The sequence below is a fragment of the Panthera tigris genome, chromosome C1 (genome assembly GCF_018350195.1).
Source record: "Panthera tigris isolate Pti1 chromosome C1, P.tigris_Pti1_mat1.1, whole genome shotgun sequence".
NCBI lineage: Eukaryota > Metazoa > Chordata > Mammalia > Carnivora > Felidae > Panthera > Panthera tigris.
In genome coordinates, this window is record NC_056667.1 from 141,069,036 (window position 1) to 141,096,664 (window position 27,629).

At 36.3% G+C, this 27,629-nt stretch overlaps 1 protein-coding gene across 1 annotated transcript; it reads right to left on the reverse strand.

The window, feature by feature from the left end:
* Positions 1 to 586: 586 nt before the first annotated feature.
* On the reverse strand, positions 587 to 27,493 carry ARL5A (ADP ribosylation factor like GTPase 5A). Its single transcript, XM_042994439.1, has 6 exons — positions 27,142 to 27,493; positions 16,238 to 16,298; positions 15,384 to 15,531; positions 13,446 to 13,529; positions 8,029 to 8,180; positions 587 to 5,118 (listed from the first exon to the last, which is right to left on the reverse strand). Exons 1-6 carry the CDS (start codon positions 27,185 to 27,187, stop codon positions 5,070 to 5,072), a joined length of 540 nt encoding a protein of 179 aa, XP_042850373.1. The 5' UTR covers positions 27,188 to 27,493; the 3' UTR covers positions 587 to 5,069.
* Between the last annotated feature and the right edge of the window lie 136 nt (positions 27,494 to 27,629).

The window sequence follows — 27,629 nt, forward strand, 5'->3', positions numbered from 1 at the left end:
ATATAAACACAACGTGGTTGTAAATCACTGAAAATACCATCAAGTCTCTGCCCCCAGAATTTATAGTCCCACTCTATGGTCAAAAAAAAAGAAAGGAAGGAAAGGAGAGAGAAAGGGAGGGAAAGGAGGGAGGTAGGAAGGAAATATGAAAACATAATAGTCTATCAAATATTTTAGTTTGTAAGTAGAATCTAAACAAAGAGGAAGGATTTGTCTTGAGCAACAAAATGGATCAAGATCTAAATGATAAAATCAAAATTACTAACCACTAAGTATGAGGAGAATTAAGAGGATACTCTTATACTAGCAATAAACTTTTACTCAGGTTTTAAAATACACAATACAATCTTCTGTGTGAAAACTATTTAAAAAAAAAAAAAAAAGAAAGAAACAGTTCAGTTTTCTAGCCTCTGCAGTAACTAAAAGGCAATGGCGTGTTTTTATTAGGAATGAGAAAAAATGGTTTTGCTCATGTTTCCTAAACTATGGTTTGTTATCTAGTTTTTTGTTTTGTTTTTTTCCCCTCAAATAAAGCACAAATTGTGACTTAGAAATCCTCAGGGCTGTGCCATCAGTACTCCAAACATATAATATCATAGAAAACACATATAATTTATTAGACAGACTTAAAAACCCACACAAATCAATTTTAGGCACTTCTTGGGTACAGACTATGGGCATCTTCTTTCAAAAAACAGGATATCTAATAGGCAAGACCATAAACTTTAATTTTTAGAACAATACAACAACAATTAGACAATTGATTTAAAAAATTGCATAAGCAACCCAACTGTATCCTGTTATAATTTCTTCACAATTCCACACACCATTTTAGGATTTAATAGAAACAGCCATTTTTTAGCATCGAAAGTTTTAAAACTCTCCTTCCTTTACTTCACCGATATGGTCTTAAAACTCATATATTCTTTGAGGAAGCATGATAATACAAGTTCTACTTTTATATAGGTAGAACTTTAAATTAGTATTTTCTATACTGTGTCTATATCTATACAGAATCAACATATTATGGTTGATGATTTTGATGTCTTCTAAAGTCCATTTCAACAGGTTTATTTTGTAAAGATAGGCTTCTCATTACTAATTCTTTTAGACATCTAATGTTTATCTGTGTTCTTTAAGTAAACATGAGGAAAAAACAGAATGTGAGCTATGGTTTTAAGGAGACCTTCAGGTTAAATACTACATATATATATGGTTTGGCATCTTTTTCTAACTCAAATAGTTTTATGGGTATCCTCCAAAATGTAATCGATTTTTGGTAATGGGAAGATAACATGCACATAATGTAATCCCTTCCATGCGTAACTAGCAGCTTAAGGAGCTGGCAAAGTCTAGGTAGTTCTGTTATCTTTCTGAATCTGCTTTTCAGCATATGAAGCTAAAATTAAGGAACATTAAAATGTTAAATACAGTATGAAGGATTTTACTACTGGCTTTTATTTGCTGTATATACAGCAAGCCAATCTTCTGATATACCCCACAACCCTGACAATACACTCTTAATGAGCAAAGTACAAATCAATACATAAACCCAGTAGTGGGGACACAGCCAAGAACTAGAGAACCTACTTAGAAACTGGTGGTTTGGGGAACAATGGCTGTAAGGCAAAGTTTAGAATACCTCCAAGACTGAGTAACATACCTTCACTGATTGTGAATGAAGATACAGGAGAGCAAGGGATGGCTGAGCTATGAGAAAGCTGATCCTGAAGCAGGAAGTTTTAGAGTACATTTGGACATCTGGGAGGGGTTACTAAGTCATGCAAAGAAACCTTGCCTCTACCCAGCCTTGAAAGAGGGACTGATGCCAAGATATAACTGGGCAATTGAGAGAAGATGACCCCAAAGTCCACAGGATAATCTGGGATGTGCTGCTATCCTCTATATACAAATAGAACACATTACAGATATATTCCCAAAAATGCCTGCAGAGAAAACTAGAAAGCTGTCTATAGGTTTTCTATTTACATTAATATAAACAGATTTTGAGGTTGTCTGTACTGTATGTGGTTGCTGTAGTCACAGCAAGAAATGTAAAGTGCCTATGAGAGAGGACAATAAAATCCCATTTCCAGGCATCTTAATTCTATACACTCAGACAATAAAGAAAAGAACATCTCAGGGACTTCCTGCCTTTCCTCAAGCTCCCTGTATTTTCTGTTAACTACCTACTAGGCACTTCGTAAAGGCCAGAAACAACACTCTTCCATCTCATGCCACACTTCTAAAATCACTTTATCTATCTGCATTAAAAATGCCAGCCAGCAGTGCTAAAGCACTTTATTCTTAAGGCAAAATGTCATATTCCATACCCACTTCCCCCTGTCCCCCAAACCACCTGCCTTCACTATATTCTTTGCCCATCATGAGAGCCAAAGAAGTTAGAAAGAACTGAAAATTTTCAAACGAGACTCCTCAATATAATGTGTAAGATATACTTTATAAATGCTATTATCACAAAATTAAACACATTTAAATGCTTATAGCATATGGTTACTTTTACCAAGATATCAAGAATAACTGTATGACTTTCAAAATTAATATCAAACACGGGATATTTAATCCAGCCACATGTACAGGGGTATGAGGCTTTGTTCTTTTCAGAGGTAAGCACAATGACTCTAAATAAGATGATTGTTTACCCCCAAAAGTAGCATATTAAAAACCAAAAGCATTGCCCTTCACTTAATTCTACTTAAACTACATATAAATTGCCAATATAACTATTCATAAGGCTCGTCATCATATTTGGAAAGAATACTGTTAAAATTATCTTGATGTATATTTATACATGAATTAAAATTTTTTCCTCATTGTAATTTTGGTTTTATGTACAAGCATACAGGTACAACCTTATTTCTAATGCTTGGCCTAGAAAGGTAGAATGTCACAAAAAATAATGTTTCATAAATGTGGTATAAGACTTCATGCATTCCCATGATGCCATGTCAATAACCTACTACACTAAACCAACTGTAACAATGCAGTGCATGCTTTAAACATCCAATTAAGAATAAATTTTAGCCAACAGCTTGTCAACAAGGGAATGTGCTGGTATACTGCTGAATTCACATGGCAGCAACCCACAAGACTAACCCATGAAAATTCAAATTAAAAGATAAATAGGGTAAAAGATGTAGATTTGCTGGACTACTTTACAGAATATCTCAGATGAAAATGCAACATCTGCAAAATGGACTTGGGTTTTTAAGGGAGTTTTTAATATAAAACAAGTGATTCCTAATAGTGATTTGAAAAGTATGAGAACATATGAACAAATAAAGCTTAGTAATTTAGAATTTACTTTTGTAAAAGCAAGTTGACAAATATTAAAATGTTATACTTGCATTATGAACATTATAATATAAATATAAAACACAAAACATCCACTGTTAAACACTGATCTCCCATGCCTGACTTGGATTTAGCTACTGAGTATATTATATTTTACAGAAAGAAACTCAAAGTTTTGTCAATGCTTGTAGTATATACTATTACTCCTCATCAAAATCTGCGTGAAATCCAAAAGGCTCATATTAAAGGTAGTTACTTCTCTTCTTGAATATTCTAAAACATGCCACTTTGGATCAGCCTTCAGATTTTCAGGGCATGAATACAAAGAGAGTACCCAAAAATATGTGTGAACACATTTAGGATAAGTCTGTTTACAATTACAATAAAAATACCTTCAACCTTCATATCTTTCCATTTTCAGTGAAAAACAAAATACCCTAACCAAACATAAGATATTTGGGGCCAAGTTACTTCTTTGTAAAAATAATTTATCATGTGTTGATCGACTTTTTAAACCAAACTCTTAAAAGCATTAAAAAAATTGTTTTATAGCTGTCGATGCATTCACGTTAGTAAGAAGTGAAAAAGAAAAAAGTGTAGAAACAAAAAAATCTCAAACTATCCCAACTCCAGAAATAAGAAATTTTCAAATTAAGAAATAACCTTTGTTGCTTAGAAAATAAGTACTTTTCATCTCAAACTCACTCTAAATGCTTGTATAATTCAATACCTAAGAAGACTCTAGGTAAATTATTTTATAATATTTATAGGATGATACTTCTCTGGGTAGGCATATTTTACACAATAGCTTCCAATTAATGCGGGAAAAAATCACTTGATAATTTTAATAATTAATGATTGACTGATTAATGGATTAACATTTTTCTCAGTGATTCAGATGGCATAGATCCAACAAAGGGAACAAGGATTGCTCAATGTGAAATTCTGTCCATTCGTAACACTAAGCCAAAAATTTGCAGGTACTCCATTCAGATTACATATTTTCATGTAAGTAATTTGAACAACAAAAAAATAGGTACAAAGTGTCGAGCTTTCTCCTTTTCTTTCTTTTTCGTTCGTTCTTTCTTTTTTTTTCAGAGCAGTTCAATGATTTTGGGGGTTGGTTAGTACAATACAGAGAACACAAGGGAAAGCACAAAATGGCACTTAACACCACTGCCAGTACTCATCTCATTACGGTTATAACTAAGGATAGTATTACCTTTTGTGTTATTTGCTTTTCTTTAGAACATAAATCAAAGCCATAAACTTGAACTTGAGGTATATACACAATAGATACACAACCTTATGCAAAATACTTTTCATAAGTAACCTTACATTTTAAAATATTGGAAACTGAATATCTGTGCTGATTTGTATTCTGACTTAATGGAACAAGAAGAGAACAACATTCAACTAGGGAGGCTTATACTGACAATAAAGCTCTTAAAGTTAAAAATGTCTCCTTCTCCCTTTGTACTTACCACAGGCTACACAATGTCCTGAGAGGATTCATTATGAGAAAAATGGCAATCACAGCTTTAAAGACCTTGCTTTGGAAGGGACTAATGAGAAAGCAGATTGGAAAATGAGACTTCATCTTTGTTCTCAAATAAGTGGTCTTAATTATTCTTCTTATAGAAAAAGTTTAAATCAGTTTATTATAAATATATCTAAACCATGAATTTTTGCAGCTTTCAGATAAAGTCCAGCACTTCGTTTATACAAAGTCTATGAGAAGAGGTCAGTAGAGATCATCTAATCTTAAGTCGTGACATCATCCATTCAAGTCCTTGGCATAATCTATAAAGAATATAAAAATCACTTGATTAAATTCAACTAAAAAACTATGAACAAACTAAAAGAAGATACCATTTTTCATTTACCTAAACAACAATGATTAAAAAAATCATTAATACCCAATGTTGGTGTTACTGTGGTGAAGCCATACTCTCATACACACATCCATGCTTTTTCTGGTTCTTTTTTGTCTCTAGTGCCTACGACACTGTCTGACACATAAAAGGAGCTGAGTAATTATACAATGAATATCCACAGACAATAATTTAGCAATGTGTATCAGAAATATTTAAAATATCAATACTCTACCTTTTTTCTACTTCTAGAAATACATTCTAAAAAAAACATCAGACACAAGGACAGGTTGATGTATAAGACTGTTCAAAGCATTTTTAATGGGTAAAGGTAAAATTTAACTACTTAGAAATAGAGAAAATTAAATTATAGAACATTCATATGATGAAATATTAAAAACTTCCTTTCGAAGACTTTATTACAGTGTGATAAAATGCTCACCGATATAAATGAGGTAAAAGTGGCAGAATACTAAACTAAACATGTAGCTGAGCTGCTAAAACAAAGTATATTTGCAATATGTATATTACATCTGTATATTTAAAAAATTTGAAGGAAATAAAGTCTCTCATCACTAATACTAGTTACCGTTGAATAAGGTGTAATTGAACGCAATGCAAAATACAGAAAGAAATGTTCACTATGATAAAACAAACTAAATGTTTACCAAGAGTAAAATTATATTATAACAAGAAGAAAGACTGTTAAAGACTGTTATATAATTATCTATGAGGACATTTGATAGGTATGAGAAACCATGCTACCGCACTTAATTGAAAAACACCACAACCCAGATTTTTGTGGAAGTATGAATCTAATATTATAAAAGAAGAAAAAAAAGAAGAAATCACAATGAGGTTAAAAAAAAATGGTTATTTCGGTGTTGGCCCATACTTTCCCTGCTATTACCAGATTCCTTACTTTTAAACTACTAACAGGAAATGGTACAAAAAATAAGCAAACAGATTAACTCCAAACTGTTAAATGAACAGAGGTTACCTAATAGCAAACTAGAAACCATGCTAAGCATTTAATATCCATTATCTTAATCTTTACAATGTTGAGACTAGAACCCTTCCCATACTACAAGAGAGAATCCAGGCTTAAAAGATGCTAGCAAATGGCAGAGGTGGGGTTCAAAATGCCAACCAACACTAAAACCAAGAATTTAGATCAAGGTGGCTAGACTGCAGAAGGGAAACATTTTCACCCAAACCAAACATTTCCACTTGATAACTACTGCAAAGGGAAACCCCCATAAACCCAAAAATTGAAAAGATATACGATCATTCATTGATTTCCTCTTTTAAGAATGAAATTGCCAGGGTTCATATCCATCCTAACTAATGATGTATTTTCCACACAATTACTCAAAGTATGTAAGTCAATCATCTACCAATTCTAGATGATCTTCTTTGCTGTCAAATTTATTAAAATCAGTGCTTTTGCTTAAAGACCTTTGGTAGACAAAGACAATGTATAAAGATATATCTATAACTATAAATGTATCTTAACATGTATTAAATTATTTGACAAAGAAATATGCAATGGATAAGGTATTTTTTTTACCTAAATGAGGATGTGGACAATTGGTATTATTTGTGACTTTTTAAAGTGCATATATTTGCTTTCTTAAGGTTCTAATTATGCTCTATCAAATGTCTGTCATCAGGTAATACTGCCTTCTAGTTCACTAGGATTCAGCTTCAGCTCCATTCAATTCTTTTTTTCTCTGCTTTTAAATACATACATGAGAGATTCTAAATAGAGGTCTTAAATTTGGGGTTGAGGTTCTTCTGATGTTAGGTTAAGAGCAGAAGCTTGAGGCAGACACAGATGAGTTAGCTGAAGTGAGAGAAATTCTCTTCCTCACAAGACCAAGGTGAAGGGTGAACCAATATAATGGATTACTGAAGCTATCTTATCTCTGCCCCGAGCTTCTGCCCTTTCCAAGTTCCTGAAGAACCTCAACTTCAAATGTAAGACCTCTAATTAGAATCATCTCCAATTTATTTTTCACTGCTTTTAAATATATACAGATCCACCACATTTTGGAAAAACAACTACACCAAAAATCTAAATTTGCTCATCTTTCTAGCTCTTTATCCTATTTCTAACCTCCTTTATTCCATCTCTCCTAATAGCATTCTCTCCATCCTCCTGATCCTTGACCTTACATTTGACAATGCTGACAACCACACCTTTCTTGAAATCCTTTCAGGTCTGGGCATTAGACTAGAGCAAAATTCTACTGTAGGCACCTACCTTTCCTTCCCAAACCAGGAACCTTCATGTCACACTCTCTCCAATTCTAACTTTTTTTTTTTTAAGTGCAGCGACCTCCTCTTGACAACACTGGTGGCAAAATGAGTACTCCCAAATTAGTCTTACATTTGAACCCTTTTCTAGTTCAGCTTCTTTATGGATAAAACGCAAACTAAAGACACTTGGTCCACCAGATTGTTACGAGGAATAAATGATACACCTGATACATGATACACCCTAAGAAAAGCACTGGAGACACAGACTTGCTAGTGTTAAATCCCACCATCAGTGCACGAACAGTTTCCTGACTTGTCCAGCTCTCCTTCACACTTCCATTTCCCTGAACCCCTACAGCAACTCTATCAACTACATGTTAACATGGATTTGTTCAGTATGTTCATATGTATTACGTGTATGTTACAGGTTTTATTTATAGAACCAAGGTAAAACTCTAATTATAGATACAGATTATCCCTTACATTGTTTTATACATGGTAGCCTTAAATATTTATTGACTTTAAGAAAAAATACATGTTTGTAAACTAAATACATGTTTTCTAAAAGACCTCTTACCCCTCGCCAGTAAGAGCACAGCATGCTTGGATATGCCACTGGTGATCTTTAATAGAAGTTAATTTCAAAAACTGGGAGATTTCTGCTACAGTCATGCATTCTTTAACATCTTGCTTATTAGCAAAAATCAGCAATCCAGCTTTTCTTAGGTCCTATAAAAGCAAATAAAACTGTAAAAAGGCCAGTGCATTTTTATTCACAGATTTTCCAACTTAAACAAATACTTTTGACAATCTTTTAACCTAGAATTCGACTACCTGACATAAAAGCATCTCACGGCTCTGATGCTGATAGATGGCAAACTTAAAACTAAGCACATTTTAAATAAACACATCTGTATTTGTATGGATTTACGTATTTCTTATAGCCCTAAATTACATTTTTTATGGACCCAACTGCTATATTTAACAATAGTCATGACTTCAAATACATATTTACCCCTTCCCCTAATCCAAAACTAGGTTTCCATGGCCAAGAGCTACTCTTTAGCCTGGCACTCAAGAACTTTTCAAAATTTTACCCCTATCTATTCTTTAGGTACCCATACCTAAAGCTAGTACCTTCTAGGTGCCTAGGAAACACACCATGTACACCTTAGGGCCTTAGAGCTTAATTCTCAGTTGAGAAGTGCTATCCTAAACCAATCCTATTCTTCTGAGACCTAGCTCCTCTTTGTCCATGTAGATTCCTTAGATTTGAATATTCAATACGGCCATTTTGGACTGGCATTAAACTTATCAAATTTCCCAATTAGTAAGTTCTACCACTTCTATGTTCTGCCTCTGAAGCAAATTCTTTAATTTTTCTGAATTTGTTCTTAATAACATTTATTGAGTATCTAATCTGAGCAAGACACCCATTATGTTAACCATTTTCCAAATAAAATCTCTTTTAATACTCACAGGATTCCTGTAAGGTAGGCCTTACTATTCCCATTTTATAGATAAGGAAACTAAAACTCAGCAGTAAGTAACTCATACAAGGTTATACAGCTACTCAATGACAGAACCAGGTTTGAGCTGAGATCTTCCCACTATACCTGCTGCACCTCATCTATAAAATTCTGAGACTATCACCTACCTCCTGCGGATATAGTTTGAATGAATGAACTACTACATGAAAAACACTCAGTTCAGTACCTGGCTTCAGGTAACAGTTCAGTAAATGTTAGTTCGCTTACTGTCCTGAAAATGTGGATCACCTTTATCTTTGTGCATACCCCAAACTGACTGGTCTAATGTTTTATTCACAAAGCAGGCCAATGGTTAGTCATCGCCTTTTGCTCTATCCTACCCTCCCCTCTCCCATTTTTAAAGATGGAAACTTCTTTGATAATCTGCTGAAAGTCATGGACCTTTTCCTCATAAAAATGTATATATGTATATACGCAAAAAAAAGTTTATATGTAATTTTAGGGTGTTAATAGATACTCTAAAGTCCATTCATGGATCCTAGATTAAGAACCCATGATAGATTCACTCATATATATGTGTGTGTATAGATACACGTGCACACACACACACACACACACACACACACATATGGAGAGATACTGAGAAAACTAAGGTTTTGGTGCTGTGCTTGCAAGTTTTCTCAACTGTGCAGAATGACATCTTTATAGGATATTTTTATTTCAATCGTGTGTATCTGTGTCTGAAATAAGAAAGTCTTTAGTAGATACAAATTGACATTGCTCCACATTATTTTACTCTTATGAGAACATAGTTTCAACAATTTATATATGATTTTATTTATGATGTCAATAAAAAATATAAATAGTAAATCTCTTATTTGTTAAAAGGAGTCATGCAAAACGTTTTATACAACAATCAAGACAGACTTTTAGCTACAGCGCCCTCTCCAGGATGGCAGCTATGCTACTACCATGGTTAATGACAGTTACCTGAAGAACAGGGTCAGAAAAGGATACTCTAGAATGTTAAGTTTTAAGATTTTATGTTCAATTTATTTCACCTATGTTCAGTTCACCTGTCTTATAAACAAGGCAAAAAGTTGAAGGGATGGGCTATAACCAGGATATCTATTATATTCATTATCAAGGATCAAGTACTTTTTCTCCTACCCTAAATGGAAAATAGCATACTTATCAATAGTTGATATGTGGCTGGATCACTGAGTAGATGGACTTTCCATGGAATGTAATTCCTATCTTCCTATCTCCCAGGTTTCAATACCTCTTGCTAGTATATGCTGAAATCTTATATAGGTCAGGATTGCTAATGCTGGCATGTTCAAAGAGCACATTTCTGACATTAGAAATGCCTGGCACAAGTTAAAACACATAGTTTATGCTATTTTATTTGTATATAATCTATACTCATCACTCTTAGTGATGAAATTATTCGAAGAAGCCCCTGGACTAAAAATTGGAAAACAAAAAATAAAGCCACTCTATTGAAAGATTTCAAAGTAAAACCCATATTGAATATAATTTTTCTAGATTTCATAGGTTCAAATTTTTTTATTTGGGGTTCTTGTTTTTTTTTCATTTTCTTTTAAGTTTATTAATTTATTTTGAGAGACAGAGCGCATGTGCATGTGTGCACAAGCAAGTGGGGACAGGTAGAGAGAGAGGGAGAGAGATTCCCAAGCAGGCCCTGCGCTGACAGTGCAGAGCCCGAAGCAGGGCTTGAACCCATGAACTGTGAGGTTATGACCTGAGCTGAAACCAGGAATCTTAAATGACTGAACCACCCAGGTGTCCCAGGTTTCTTGTTTTAAAAAAACAAACAAACAGCTATTTTCCCTATTTTTTAAGCAGTATTTAGGAAGAGAAGAAAATCTTCCTTTACTGTTTTTATTAAGTAACTTCAGGATCAATTATACATTTTGCTAACAGAAAAGAGATATATTGGATTAAGGCTGTTCATCAACTGGACTTAGCAAGAGGTCAAAGTACAAGGTGAACAGTGGTGATTTTTATCTATTAGCCATTTTAAACTTTGAAAAACTTTCTGCTACCTGTTACAGATTGTTGTTAAGAGTCTAAAAATATTTTTTCATTTAGTGAAGAAGATGAATAATTGCTGCACACGCAAGACATATTTATTTAGCATCTTCCATATGCCTTATGCAGTTGTCAATATGTTTCTCCAAGCTTCATTTGCAAAGATAATTCCTAGAAGTTGAGTTACTCCAAATAAAACGTCATCTACCCTTTTGTGTTTGGAATGATTTTAAAATTCATGAGCTTCAAAGTTTTGCACTTCATTTAAGATGAAGCTTTCGGAAATATTTAAAATCATTTTATAGTTTTATAGTTTTGTATTCAGTAATACAGGTAAAGCATCATTAGTGATGGTAAAAAGATTTTGTTGGTTGCTATGATATATATGAAACATCTGACTAACCCCATGTCAAAATTTGTCTTTCACTCACACATTCTCATTCTTTGATCCATTCGCCCCTTTTCAGATTTCTGCCTGTTTGGCTCTTCCTGACCCTATTAATTGGTTTAATCCAGCTCCCAACTTCATCTGTAATTCCTTTCTTCTCTGGCACTCTCCCCATTCAGTCTCTTTCACTTTCCAACTAGGCCTTATTTCTGTCTTTTTTTCTTCTTAGCAAAGAGTCTGAATAATGAGAATATTTAAGTTCAAATCCTGGCTCTTAAAAATCTGGTCAAGTCAAATAAATTTTCAGGACCTCAGTGTACTCATCCATTACAGATGAGTAACATCCACAAGAGAGGAAGTGACCAGCTCAATTTAATGTCCCCAGCTAGTAAAATTCAATGACTTTGAGTCCTACTACTGAGCTCTTTGATCCTGCTATATATTGGCCAATTAGAACAAGGATCAAAGAAGAAGACTATCTGTTAAGAGTGTAAAAAACATACTCAAGATACAAATACATTTGTGTCTTCTTTTTCTTTTTCCTAACTCTTCAAACAACAATAACTCCTTGGTGTAAAATACAAAAGGAAAATTAAAAAAAAAAGAAAATCCTTAGTTTTCTACCTTTTTTATAGTTTATTTTTTGTTTCCCAAACTAGAACCAAAACTCGTTAAATGCATGAATAGCAACAGGTATTATTATCTTTTTTAAAAACCCAAGGGGTTTCACAAAGCTGCCAGAATGAATCCAAGACAGGAGAAGGTGCATCTTGGTGGGCGTGATCACCACATGGAAAACAGAACTTCAATTTATACAACCACTTTATTAGGTGTCCTTACATCTTGACCGGATGCCAGAAACATTCCAAAATTCCTAATGCAAATCTCAAAAGCAAATCATCAAATCAATATTAAAATTAACATAAAACTTCCTTACAGATACACCATTTTTAAGCTTTGTTAAAATTCCACTAAAATTAACAGTTACACATATAAATCTAAACATTAATTTTTCTATTTCTGTCTATAAATATGAGTTAAGAATGTAATATCTGTTGGGTTCCTGGGTGGTTCAGTCGGTTAAGCGGCCAACTTCAGCTCAGGTCATGATCTCAGTCTGTGAATTCAAGCCCTGCATCAGGATCTGTACTAACAGCTCAGAGCCTGGAGCCTGCTTCAGATTCTGTGACTCCCTCTCTCTCTTGCCATCTCCCCCACTTGCACTCTGTCTCTCTCTCAAATATAAATAAACATGAAAAAAAGAGTGTAATATCTGCAATAAAAGGCACACAAAAAAATCAACTGCTACTACAGTAAATATTATATGATTTTACAACTTATTATTATTAACTATATTGTTTAGTTTATTTCATTTTTAAATCATGCTACCTATAATAATTCTCAAAGACTAAGAAAATGTGGCTAGTCACGTAGTTTTGTTTGTTTACTCAAAGGGACAATATCAGAGAAACATAAGAGCGACAACATTTAAGTATTAGTCTGATAACTGAGTTACAATCAAGCCTTACTAAATGTCCATGAGACCTTAAAATCTCATTTCTAGTGATAACCGTCTATATAATTATTGTTATAAAAGGCAAAATGAAAGCCAATTTAGGTCTTTTCACCCAGGAAAACTTCTAGACCAAATTAATCTAGGATAAAAGAAACAGAAATCTATAACTGACTCCACAATCTTTCTGTTGTTTCCAGATACACTTCCAATTTGGGAAGTGTCAAACTGGTAAAGCAGAATGGCCAACCGATTTAAGCCCGTATTTAAATCTGAAGTACGGGCGCTTGGCTGGTTTAGTCAATACAAGCATGTAATTCTTGATCTCAGGATCATGAATTCAAGCCCCACACTGGGCGTAGAGCTTACTTAAAAAACTTTTTTAAAAAAAATTAATAAGTAATATTAATAAGTAATATTATTTTAAAAATAATAAGTAACAAATAAATAAATATTTGAAGTAATATCGTAACAAGAAAGTAGAAAGAACAAATGTGATAGCAATATCACACACACACACACACACATAATGCCAGAATTCTACTTACCTCATGGGCTAACATTTTATAGAGTTCTTCTCTAGTTACAGAAATTCTTTCTCTGTCTGTACTGTCCACAACAACAATTACAAACTAAAATAATTACAAAAAAATAGTGATTACACAATTCAATATTCATAAAATTTATAAAGTACTTAATTGATTTACAGACCACAAATACCAAGAAATTAGAGCCTCATGGTATGGTATTACTGGAAAACCAGAGATACCTTCTATATACATTGTGAAGCCTGAAGGTTTGATCCATTTCTATTCAAATATCATTTGCTAATTTTTAAGAGAAAATAGGAGAAAAAAGAATACAATGCTAACACTATTAGAATGTTAGTTCTACTACTCCGTTAATATTCTACTCCATTAATACTACTCCGTTAGTATTCTAACCAATATACATGTTTGTTTCTAAATTAATGTCTTGAATGGTAATGAGCTTGTATCCAACTATGTGCACCACAGTCAATATGAAAAAAATACAGTGAAGCTAATATAATGTTGTACGCTAATTAGACTTTAATAAAAAAATCTTACTGAGAAAAAAATATGAAAAAGAATACATTATAATCCTAGATTTTATATATTTCTACAGATATTATTTATTAATATCGATCTGAAACTCTAAAAGGGCATGATACAGGAGTAATGTGACAGTTAAATCAACTTTTAAAAATCAACAAATGAAAGAATACATCTATTTAAATCCATGCTTCTCTTGTTTATGTAAATGGTACCTGCTGCCTGCAAGCACAACTCTTTCTTGAACTAATGATGAGACTAGGGTCAGAAGATGTAGTGAGACCTGTGAAGGAGCCAAGGAGGACTGAGCTACACTGTACCTCTTCTTCACCTGCATGAGTACCAAGAACCACCATGGAAGCAGAATCCGAAACAGTCACTTTATGACCGCACTGGTGATGCCCAGGTTAACTCTGCTTATAAAGAACAAGCACTATGGATTTTTTAAAACCAGCTTTCCATTTCCAGATAAACCACTGTTAATTTTCAGAGTCTTTTCTATTTATCAGATGTCATTAACCATACGGCAGATGGCTAAGAGAACTGCTACTTTACCTCTTCTCTCACTTGACACTCACCTAAGACCCATCCTATTCTAAGGCATTTTAATAAAACCATTAATTTTTAAGATGCTGTCATAAATTTGATACTTGCAGCATTATACACAGAAATACTAACCATATATACCTTTCCTTCTCCAAAATACATGATCAAATGCTTAGCAAAGTGTTAGGGGATCAGGTCATTAGAGACAATTAATAGTGTCTTAATGATACAATATGCATCTTTATATACATTTGGAGTTTTATAATCAGTACTACAAAAACAACTGTCACAGCAAATTGAACTTTCAATTTACAAGGTCTATACAATAAAGGTCTCAAATGTCATAGGTCTGAATTGCCTCTTGGGAAATAACATATAAATAAAAACATATGATTTATGTCCAAATTGCTTTATAACCAAAAGAAGAATTATTTCATGTGCAATTGTGCTGCATAAAAGAACATACATAGTAAAGGTCTGGCCAGGATTCAAGCCTCCAGAACCCTCTCATTTAACTAGGATTTTCTGTATGCAGACAAAAATAAATACTAAGAGAGAAATAAAATGACAAAGTGTGAGATTGAACTTACTGTAAAAACAACTATTTAAGATGAGTTCTGGGATCCATACATAATCAGACTAATCAATCACCCCTTCATTCCAATTCTCCCTATAGACAGGTTCAATGAGAGTGGATATACAGAACAATGACCCTGAAACAGGGAATCAAAGATTCTATCATGTTTAAATTCTACTTTTATTAACATATTGGGATATTTCAAAAAGGTTAATTATAAGAGTTCACATCTAGAAGATATTTCCCAAGCATTCTGTTCTTAGAAGTTTTAGTATATTAAGAAACATTACCTCTGTGTTAGTATAGTAAGTGTTCCAGGAAGAACGAAGAGATTCTTGACCACCAATATCCCACATTAAGAAACGTGTATTATTAATCACTATTTCTTCTACATTACTTCCAATTGTAGGTGATGTATGTACAACTTCATTCATAGAACTAGAAAAAAAAAAAGTTCAAATATATTACAATTAGCAGGGAAGCTAGATTGTTTGAGCATTTTGCAATCAAAGGATAAATCAGCATGAGTTTTCATATTTTATATCCAAATGGCCCTTTCCCACTATCTCAGAAGAGTAAGGTAAGGGTTGGGGCATCTGGGTGGCTCAGTCCTTACGCATCTGACTTTGGCTCAGGTCATGACCTCATAGATCATGAGCTTGAGTCTCACACCGGGTGAGCATATGCCCTGCTTTGGGGGGAGCATGAGCTCCACTTCAGGTGAACACAAGCCCCGCCTCAGGTGAACCCCACTTCTCTGTCTCTGTCCTTCATTCACTTGTGCCCTCTTTTTCTAAAAAAAAAAAAAAAAAAAAAAAAAGGAGTGAGGTAAGGGTTTAAACAGGATGGAACTAGGTAGTGGATGATCTGGAATACTCTAGATTGAGTCCCAGAAACTATATAAACAATATTTCTCTACTTTCTATAAGTAAAAAAACTGAACAACATGCTCTACATCATATAAATTTCTAGCTGTCCTACAACAGTTGCTTAAATCTGGCTCCTGGTTTATAGTCAACCTGACTTCTTACAGAATATTTTAGGTGCATATAACTTTTTATTGCTTTTGCTAATCAAATATTACCCAGGCAGAAAAAATAATTATGAATGATAAAATAAAAATTTTAAACTAGTTAATACTTACAACTGGTAAAGGATCGTAGTTTTCCCTGCATTATCCAGCCCAACAATGATAACTTTGTGCTCTGAAATAAAAAAAAAACATTAATCATTTATTAATTAAAAACAAAAATAGGCCATTTAAGTTCTAACCGTGAATTTTAGGCATCAACTGGGTACATAGTGGGGTGGGGTAAATTAGAAAAAAAGGTCAGCCTTTAAATCTGGTAGCGGAAGGCCAGGTCCCATCATAGATAACCGTAAACTGAGTACATTTAGACCACAGAATTGTTCTAACACCAAATCTAACCAAATTCTAAGGTTAGAATTTGTTCTAACCAAATCTAAGGATGTATGGCTATGGTGGCAGTGACTCCCTATCCCTTGGCTTCTATGACACCACTTTCTCCAAGTTCTCTTCCACTCTCTCTTGATATATATAGATTTTTTACCACAGATTCCTCTTCCTTGGGTCTTCCTCCAAAAACATTCATGTTACCCAAGGCTGTCTTCTTCCATTCTCTTCACATTTTATTTAGCAGGCACTCTTAGGGCCTATCTAGTTCTATGCTATCTAAAAACTATTCCAAAGATAGTATGTGGAAGAAGCTCATTTCCAAAGATGGTGTCTGTATAGTCTCCTCCCTTCCCTGATTCCATGTGAATCTGAGCTGGTCCTCTGACTCACTTTTAACCAAAAGAATATAGCAGAAGTGATGCTGTGTGACTTCAAGCCTAGACCATTACAAACCTTGCAGCTGCCTGGCTCTCTTGGACAACTACCCTTGGAGTAAACTGGACACCATGTAACAAGTCCTACTATCCCCCAAACCACTATATACGTAAGTCAGAAAGCCTAAGCTGATCATGTGGCTTGACCCTGTGGAGAGAGATCACCACATGGTTGCCCCAGCTGTTCTAGCCATTCCAGATGAGATGCCAGACACACAAATAAAGAAGCCATCTTGGATATGTAGCCAGGTCAAGCTATAGATGACTCTAGTTCTAGCTGTTAACTACAACCAAATGAGAATCCCAAGCTAGAACTTCCTAGCTGAGCTCAGTCAAATCACAGAACCATGACAGATAAATGATAAATTATTGCTTTAAGTCACAAAATTTAGGAGCGGTTTGTTACACAGCGGTAGATAACACAAGCACTATGGAAAAAGACATGCAATTATGTGATCTTGGGCAAATGACTTATTTCTCTAATCCCTAAGTTTTCTCGCTATAAAACAGGGACAACAATACCTTTCAGAGTTGCATAATGATTAAGATAGCACATGAGCAGTGCCAACCACTAAGAAAGATTGTTCCTAATCCCAAATCTCTCCTAAACTCCAACCTATCTAGTAGACACAGTGCCACTCAACATATCCCAAACCCAACATTCAAACCTTTTTCTAATTCTATTCTACCTAATTTGCTTAATGGCATTACCACAAATTCAGTTGCCCCTGGAGCTTATTCAATGTTTCCCTCAACCCCAACAACTAATTTGTCACCAAGTTCTATGGATTCCACCTCAAAAATATATCCTGAACCTGCCTCCTTTCACCGGTCCTAGTTGTAGTCCTTCTCATTTCTTATTGTAAAACCTTCCCTAAGTAGACTGTCTCCAATCCACCTTCCCACTGTTTTTACAGTAATTGTTCTACACTATAAAGCTGATACCACCACTCTTATTGAAATGATGGCTCTCCATTTTGACAGAAAGACATGGCACAAGTTCTCAGCCTTGTAAATAAAGACAGTCATAACTGACTAAGCTCCGGCTTTATCTCTCACCACTACCACCAGGTACCTAGGCTGAAATTCAAGCCATTCTCCCCACATAAGCTGCCACATGTCTTTACAGCAAACATTTCTCTACCTCTACTCGGTTTTACCCTGAGCCAGAATTATCTTCTCCGATTCTCCATTTAGGGAATTCCTACTAATCTTTTAAGTTTAGTTTCCCCCCCAAAATCACTTTCTCATGCTTTTCCACAATATCTCTAACTAGCACTTACCATTAACTATTTACACATACACTAACTAATCTTCTCAGCCCAATGAGGCATGCTTTATGCATATAGATCCCAGGCCAATCATCTTTATAATCCCAGTCACTACAACTTTTCCTGGCACAAGGTACTCAACAAATGTTGAATTAATTACTATTCATTCTATAAATAATAGATGTTGAGGATTGTAACACCTCACAGTAAGGGTATCTTTGAGAAAAAGCCTTTTCAATGAGATGGCATAAGTTTTCCAATAGTTGCCATTTACCGTAGAGGGGAATTCCTATTATACAAAAATAGGAAGATCAAGTAAATAGAAAATTTTAATACAGTCTATTTTCTCCAATCACTCATTTCTCTGAAGAGAGGGCAGGCAGCTTAGGACCACTAGGGTTCTAAAGGGAGATGATCATGTTTCCCCCTTATAGGTTCTTAAAAACAATTTTAAAGATGCAGGGCCCAGTACATTTAATCTTTCAAGGTGACTAGGGTAAAGGAACTGAGAAAATGATCAAATACAAAGATGATACTTATTTTAAATAAAAGGTTAATAACATGTAGAGGGCTTGCTAAGGCAAGTTCAGTTGAATGACCACCAAAAGGCCTCATCAAGTGATGTTTCTCTCTGGTGAATTTACCTAGTGCATGGCCCTTCATCTCCCAGGTCCACAAACTCAATCCTGCTAGTATCTCAGAGTAGACAGGGCTCAGAGAAAGCAACTCACAGAAATGACATATACACAAGAATGCCAAAATGAGTAGCATACAATGAGATCAAATGTTCAAAACTAACCTGGCAAGTGCAGTCTCTCCCTAAGGAAAAGTAATAGGGTGGTCAGATTATTTGGGGAACATGGGCTCCTGCCAAAGGGTGTGTTTTATAAGCTTAATGACTGGATATATCCATCTTCACATTAGGGCCATACCTGCATCAGGGCCAGATTATAGAGTTCTTGAAGGAAGGTACATTTTACCTGGAAAGTTTTTAAAATGCATGGCAATTCTGCCTAATTCTGTATTTTTCTATGCCCCCCAGAATAAGCATTCTTCTTTTAATGGTGTATCTCTTCTTCACTTCTATTACTACAACCACCTATAAACATTTTAATTAAGCAGAATTCACATCAGGCTATACCGTGATCTCTGGCTTGGATGAAAATTTTTAGCTTCCCACTTGAATACTAATTTTTAATAATACCATTCTCAAAATGCCAACTATTTTTAGTTTCAGGAATATCATTTTCTAACCTCCACTGTATCACTGGACTAAATTTAGACAGACTAGACTAAGACAGACTAGACTTTAGGCCAATACTCAGGAAGAAAATACAATTAATCTGACCCATGTGAGAAATATCATTCTAAAAAGTATCAAATTAATAGGGGCAAAAAGAAACAGTACAAATATAGGCAAGAATCTATGACAAATAACTATATACTGACTTAAAAAAGTGTGTGTGTACAAATAACACATACAGACACCCCAAATACAAAAAGCATTGTCTGTTACAAAGTCCTTCATCACTTAAAGAGGTTGGAGTTTTATTCTAACCATGCTTCCATTTTTCAAAGTATTTTGCTACATTTCATTTGTAACTGCTATCAGAGCCTGTGGTACACTGTTTTGAGCATTCACACAGAGCCCCTTAACAGCTGAAGACCCCTTAACAGCTGAAGATGAATTTGAATTTAAAGGGGGATGGGAGCCACTTGGTATTATCTCAGCCATAAAGTAAAAGATGGTTCAAATGAGTGCTATCTTTTTTCCATTAAATGAAGTGTGACCCCTAAATGATAAGAATGATTTAAAGATTTGTCTAAAAAATTCTAAAAGGAGTTTCTAGGGGCACCTGGTTAAGCGTCGGTTAAGTGTCTGACTCGTGATTTCGGCTCAGGTCATGCTCTCATGATCAAGCCTCACTTTGGGCTCTGCTTGGGATTCTCTCTCTCCCTTGTTCTCTAAACAAATAAACTTAAAAAAAATAAATAGGGTGCCCAGGTCACTCAGTTGGTTAAGTGTCCAACTTGGGCTCAGGTCATGATCCCACAGTTCAGAGTTTAGGCCCTGTGTTTGGCTCTGTGCTGACAGCTCAGAGCCTAGAGCCTGCTCCGGATTCTGTCTCTCCTTCTCTCTCTGGACCTCCCCTGTTCCCACTCTGTCTCTCTCTTTCTCAAATATAAACATTAAAAAATAGTAATAATAAATAAATAAAAGGCGTTTCAATACATATTTTGAGTAATAGCAGGCGTATATGTAGAAAAGCTCTCCAGACTTCTAAAAAGCTTTTGGGGCACCTGGGTGACTCAGTCAATTAGGCATCTAACTCTTAATTTCAGCTCACATCACGATCCCAGGGTCGTGGGATTGAGCCCTGCATCAGGGTCCACACTGAATATGGAGCCTGATTAAGATTCTCTCTCTCCCTCTCTAAAATAAACTTCTAAAAAAACATTTTTTAATAAAGTAAAATAAAATAAAATGATAGCTTTTAAGGTGAAAACTTAACCTAGCTTTGTTTTTTAAAACGGTCTCCTTATTTTAGCCATGCCCCATAGGACTTATTTCCTGATTCCAACCATAGTACTTTTCTACCACTTCTATAAGGAAGGACTACTAGACAAAAAAAATACTACAGAAAGATTCTTTATCATACCTGACCACAAGCTGAACATAAGCAAGGTAAAATTGCTGTGAACAAAACCCACTGTGCAATAACACACAGACATAAACTGAGATAAAGCACATGGCAGAAGAGGCTCATACCAGAGGATTCCATCTTCTCATAACACAAGTTAGTTGCCTGCTGAGGACAGGATGTGATTTTTACAACCACTGCATAGAATGAACTAGAGAATCAATAAGATGGAATCAGATAACAACATATCCTGTTGTGGATAAATATTTAAACTGCCATAAGTCTGTCTTCAGTAGTGCCTAGGAAAAAAAAGGATACTGGGAAGAGAAGGCACGGAGGATAGTAACAAGATGAGGATTCTTGTCTGGCATGGTGGAAAATAAGAGACAAAAGCATCAAAGATGGTGAGAGGGGAAGTAATGTAGCACTGGTTTCCGTACTGGAAACCTCCTTCTTCTATTTAATTTTACAACCTCAATACATTCCTTTGTCACCTGCAAGTGCATAAATATGCAAACATGCCTCCAAATTCTTAAGACATAAGAGAATTTCTAAAGTCCATCAAGGGAATACAAGCTAATGGAATTAAAAATATAAAGTTTTTAAATTGGTAAAAAAAAAATTTTGAAGAAAAAAAAAAAGAAACTCCAATCAAATGTGTGTGGTACCTGGAAAATCTCCAAGGAGCTGCATGTTCTATGGGGCAGTCTAAGATCTCTTTGGAGGGCATTCCAACGAGGAATCCATGATGCAGAAGACCTTCACCTTTTCACCCCACACGAACACCTACAAGCCACATTCATCACCAATTTCTATCCACCCTTCTCCCCAAGATTTGTCTGGGGAATTTTTAAGTGTTTTACAATAAAGCACCAATGGCTGTTTAACTGCTTCCTAAGTCTAAGGTATAGCACATAGACCACAGTGAGAACTACAAAATTAAGATATAACTGCGTAATAGGCTCAAAGATAAAGGTGGCAACTTCATGGTGAAAAGCCAGTTTACTACCAATGATAGGGTTAAATTATTCAGACTTTCTAATACTGTATCAACTTCCTTTGGAAATTCTTAGGCTCCTTCACCACCCCAGCCTGTTCCTCCCATTACCAAGATGGGAGCAGAATTCTATGCAAAACCTAAAGTTGTAGCCCAAAAGTGTTCTAAGGCACTCCAAAACAAATATTCTACAATACCTAAAACATAACATGCATACTAAAAGATAAGGTTATTATGGGCAAATGCAGTAAGAATTTTGGCTATTCCAATTCTTTGATTCATGTGATTCATTACGAGTTTAGTATTTAGCATGACTTTTCTTTTAGAGTATCTATGCCACAGCATTCTTATTCAGATAAGCCAAAACAACTACACAGGGTTACAATGCTTGGATAGAATTTGGAATTATCATTTAGGCTTCAGTTTCCCAATCAATACTTTACTGTTTTGTCATGAAAATGCTCCTAGTTTCCCCTCTTCATTTCCTTTTGTCACACCCAGACAGCCTATCAGTTCCATTCATTGCCAGGTTCTAAAACTCAATTTATATATATATTCCTCCAACCACCAGTCAGCAAATTAAACGAAAAGATGTCACTGCCATCCTGGAGGACTTCTAGTTCTGTGAATCATACCAAAGTCAAAAAACACAAATGCTAAGGCAGATAAATTGAGAATCATTCTGACCCTTCATTATCATCTCATTTCTACACTACACAAAACCCTAACTCTATCTTACATAGAGCAAAAAATCCACCTGTCATGTTGTCCATCATTCATTCTCCCAGTCGCTAGCACCAAACCTGGAATAAAGCAGGTGCTTAATAAAGTATGAATGAAGAAATAAATCAGATCTGGAAGATATAAAGGTTGGACGTGAAATATCTGATCAAGTCACTTTGTATTAAAAGTTCAATTTTCAAAATCTAGAAGCATCATTAACAAAAAATAGTTTGAAAATAAACTTACTATTTATAACAATGGTAGTAAAGTCTCAGGGAAAAAACACCTCTTTCACACTAAGGTTGCTGAATGAAAAGCGATGATTATACATGGCAAAATCAGAGATGCAATCAGGAAAGAGAAACCACACAATAATTTGAACTTGCTAAGTTTAGTGTAAAGAAAACAACTGGGGCAGGGAGCACCTGGGTGGCTCAGTGGGTTGAGCGTCTTGACTTCAGCTCAGGTCATGATCTCACGGTTTGTGAGTTCGGCCAGGCGGCGGACTCTGTGCTGATAGCCCAGAGCCTGGAGCCTGCTTTGGATTCTGTGTCACCCTCTCTCTGCCCTTCCCCCACTCATGTGCTCTCTCGCACGCACGTGCGCTCTCTCTCCCAAAAACAAGTAAACATTTAAAAAAAAAAAAAAAAGAAAGAAAAAACTATTAAATGGGATCAAAGTAATGAGGGCTTGGCTAATAAAAAATAACGCTAGACTATTGGACTGACAAATATAAGGAGAATCCACTACACTTAGGGGCTTAGACAGAGCTTCCCCAGAGCCCCCTGGACTGAGATGCAGACCTCATTGGAAGCCTTGGTTGTGGCTCACTGAACGGCACAGAAGTAGCTGTGGGGATCTGCCAGTGAATCTTGCTGGAAATCTTCCCTTTAGGGTGTTGGGGAAAACTTCATTGAGAGAGATTTTGCTGGAGGTCCTCCACGATGAAATCAACTGAAGTGGGTGCTAGAAACAGCTGGTGATTGCTAACCACTATGCAGTGCAGGAGCCAGCCACTAGAAAAGGGGTTCACCCTCCTAAAGCAGGACAGAACCTGCTAAAAGCACACTGTACCCAGGAAGAAAAACTGTTTCCTCATTCAACGTCCCTCCAATGCCTTGTCTACTGATAAAGCTTAATATTGTGCCAGCTGGCAAAAGAAAAATATATAAGGATCCAGCTCCATATCCACAGAGCATGCAAGAACGAGGATTATGGAGCTAAATTTTATTGCCATAGTCCATCTCTTTGACTGAGCTTCCATATGTACTCTACTCTTCTACATAGCTGAACTCCCATACAAAAAAACCCAACAGCAGCAGGGGTGGCCTTCCCAGCACCAGGCTCCAGCAGCACAGGCAGCTTCATCAGCATTCATTCATAACTTACTCCTTTCCTAAGAGCCAATCAGAAGAATAATACAGGCTATCAATAAGGAAATTTCACAACTTATTCATAGTTCACATAAATGACAAAGTTCTTCCGTTTAGCTAACGTGAATCCTTCTTACACAAAGAAAGTTTTTTTATTTGTTTTTTAAAGAGCACTAACTATGGCAATAGGTGACCCTGGTTAAAATCCCAGGTCTCTTAACTGTAGTGCCTTAAGCAAGTTACTTAATGTTTCTTTGTCCCTATAAATTCGGGAGAAATCTTCCTCCTAGGGTTGTTGTCAAGAGTAAATCAACTGAAGTGAAGACTAAATCAACTAATCTGCGTTGAACCTAACCTTGCAAAAGTCAGCAAATGTTAACTATTATTATCTCATCTCTAGAGATGGAGTTAGCTTATATCCTGTCTCCCCACACTAGAATGAACCCTCCACAAAGGCAGGGAGATTTGTCTGTTTTGTTCCCTGCTTTGTTCCCACCACCTACAACAATAACTGACACAAACAGGTGCTCAAAAATATTTAATAAACCACTGATCACAAGCCCTTCTATACTAAAAGACACTCATGACAATTCTTCAAAGTCCTACTGTTACAAAGACTTATAAGTTAGTAACTGAGAAACAATAAATGGGGGGAGGGGAATCAAAGAAAAAAATTATGCCAATCTCTCCTTTAATAAGACATGTGTCTACAACGTATGTCTTCAGTGTTTTAACGTGGCATTTACCAGTTGTGTGGCCCAGGAAAATCACTCCACCAGAACATCAGTTTCCTCTTTTGAGGGGAATAACTACAAAGAATAACTACAAAGAACTGTTGAAACATTTTTTTTCTTTAAATAATGTATATAACACCATTTAGGACAAAATTTATATTCTATTGAATTTAAATATCACCTAAAGGCAACCTCTGGTTTTTCAAGTTTGAGAAGTATGCAATTAGCTTTCACTGTGCACTCAACCAAGCTAAACTTAAACTGAAAAAAAAAAAAAAAAAAAAAAAATTCTAAAGGTGTTTCAGAAAAAAAGAGATATGGCATAAAGTTCCCTCAGCACAGCCAATTCTGTAATCCCTTAAAATTTTCCTTCCAAGAGTTTATGTGAAAAGAACATAGGATTGTGTTCTGTACCTTCTGAAGGTAAAATAAAGCATCCAAGATCTATCTGACATATATATCATATCTCCAATTTAAAAGCATCAAAATCTGACATTAGATTTAATGAATATTCTGAAATATGATCCTACTGATTAACAACCACATCATTTAGCAGAATAGTTTATTCACATTTTCACAATATTTTGACATCTAAATTTCTAAAACTTAACTTCATTAGTTCCTCTTACTATTAATTTCCCAACACTGAAAGAAGTGTCCAGTCAAAAATTACCACAAAATACAAGCAACAAGAACACCACTATTAGCAATTTTTAGTAGCAACGATGCAGTAACATCCTTATTGTTTACTACTTGCAAGTAGCTGTTGGCAAAGCTGTAATTCATTCTTAAGTTACAGACACAAATAATTTTATCACTGACTTAAAATAGGAAGTGGAGATATCTCATTTTTCTTGCAGGACTAGAGCTCAATCAACAAGCAATATAAATTTCATAGCAGAGCTGAAATACTAGCTTTGCTAAAAATAATACAAAAATTATGGAGGTAAAAACTAGAATAGATCCTATCTACTAGAAACACTACCGATTTTACAGCAATGTTAGTTCCTATTCTTGAGACCTAGAGATTACCTTTCCAGTATCTGTAGGCTCCACAGTCACTCACCCAAGATCCCTGGTGTTCTACATTGAGAATATCTAGACCCAAAGAGGTTAAATGACTATGTCTCACTTCCCCTCTCCCAACAGAAACAGCTAGCTAGAGACCAGGCAGATTAGAACTGGTTTTCTCCATTTTAAGAAAAATTCCCATATCAGAAAAATCATTTTAAATATTGCTCTTCTGAGTGTCATGTGATCTACACTACCATTTTTTTATTTTTTTTTTTAAAGATACACAGCAATTGCAAGTTCCAGTTCTGCTCCCTTCCTATCATCTTCTTATAGGAGGCTGGATCACGAAGGAGAAAGTGGGGATACGTTGTACATAACAGATGCCACCACTCATTCAGGTCTTTATTGGAAAACTTTGGGATGTGACACCACCACCAGCTTACCCAAGACAAAATAGCAAACTAAGTTACTGACAGCAGAAATGATAAATCACCCAGCATGCGTTCAAAAGGAACAAAAGAGCACCACTAACTATAGTATATCTCAATGACTATGGAGTTTTGTTAAAGTTGTATCCTCTTTCCTCAGTTTTAGAGATTCATCTTGTAACAAATTTTAATAAACCTGATATGCATTTCCAGTCAATGTTTGAGTTCAGATGAACTTAAGCATCCCTGTGTGATAATATATTCTGTATGTAGTAACTTGCTCGTTACCTACATAAACAAATGTTTCGTGTGGCATGTTTTCACATGCTTTCAGTGAAACACTTTAACACTTTTCATCCAGCCAAAAAAACCCCAAACCCTCCACTTAAATAAGGAACACAAACAGGAAAATGATCTTAAGCTTAACCTTAAACACAAATATGAATATAGGAAAAGGAGTGAGATCCATTGCCATTCGGGATGCACTAGTCTCCCCAAGGAGAGGCATGGAGGTGCAGGGAGAGCTCATAAACCGAGGTGTACTGGATAACTCAAGAACGATTCCTCAAGTTTCCCGCATTCTGCAACCCTCCATCGCTCAGTGGTGCGGCTCGGGCCATAACCTATAGCCTTCATCCCAGAGGACCCCAGCATTTCTATGTGGTGTCCAAACCCAACTGCTGGAGGAAAAAGGGCCACAAGATAGGCCAGGCCCCACAAAGGGACGCCGGACGTGGGGCAAGAAACCTTTTCCTTTCCAAATCGAAATCGGAGCAATGGGTGCATTTGCAGAATGGATTTCGCAAGTAGGTCCCTTAAGAAAAAAACCATTCCCGAACTCGGGAGTGGAGACTGAAAGCCCCCCGAACCCGCATCAACGCAGCCCGCACCCAGAGCTGAGACGGCGCGCAGTCGTACCGCCCACATTCCGGAAGTATTCGGAGACCACCCCCCCCCCTCCCGGCCAGGGCCGACCCTCTCCCCCAATCCTAAGCCCTCGGCCCGCACCCCTCACCCTGGTGATTGAACAGTCTCCATATCCTGGTGAAGAGAATTCCCATTCTTGGGCAGCGGACCCCCCCCTCCAGCCACCCGGGCCGCCTGGCCTCCCCCGGCTCAGGCTGAAGGGGAGGAGAGAGACGCGCCGGTGCCTCCGCCTCTGCTGCTGCTGCTGGTCCCGCGCTGGCCGCCAGCTCGCTTCCTGGGAACCGGAGGGAGGCCGAAGCCCAGGCCGCCCTGCCGCGTGCGAGGCCCCGCCGCTGCCGCCGCGGCACTCGCCTGGCTCGCGGACATCGCCGCCGCGTTGTCTGCGACGAGCCTCGCGGGCCACCGTCCTCCCCCAGCTCCTCTCGGGCGGCTGCGGTGGCGGCGACCACGCGGGCGGGGGAGGAGAGGGGCGGGACGAACGGGACCTGAGGGCGCAGGCGCGCGGACGGAGGGGCGGAGCCTGAGAAAGGGCGCCCGCTTGGCCCTTTTCCGTTTGCTTTTCGGAACGACCTGTAG

Excerpts from the sequence above, each read along its gene's own strand:
- ARL5A (XM_042994439.1), bottom strand. The coding sequence starts at position 27,187 with ATGGGAATTCTCTTCACCAGGATATGGAGACTGTTCAATCACCAGG. Across the intron at positions 13,530-15,383 it reads CTTACTATACTAACACAGAG|TTTGTAATTGTTGTTGTGGA; the intron begins GTAATGTTTCTT and ends TAATTATTTTAG. Across the intron at positions 5,119-8,028 it reads TGTGCTCTTACTGGCGAGGG|ATTATGCCAAGGACTTGAAT; the intron begins GTAAGAGGTCTT and ends TATTCTTTATAG.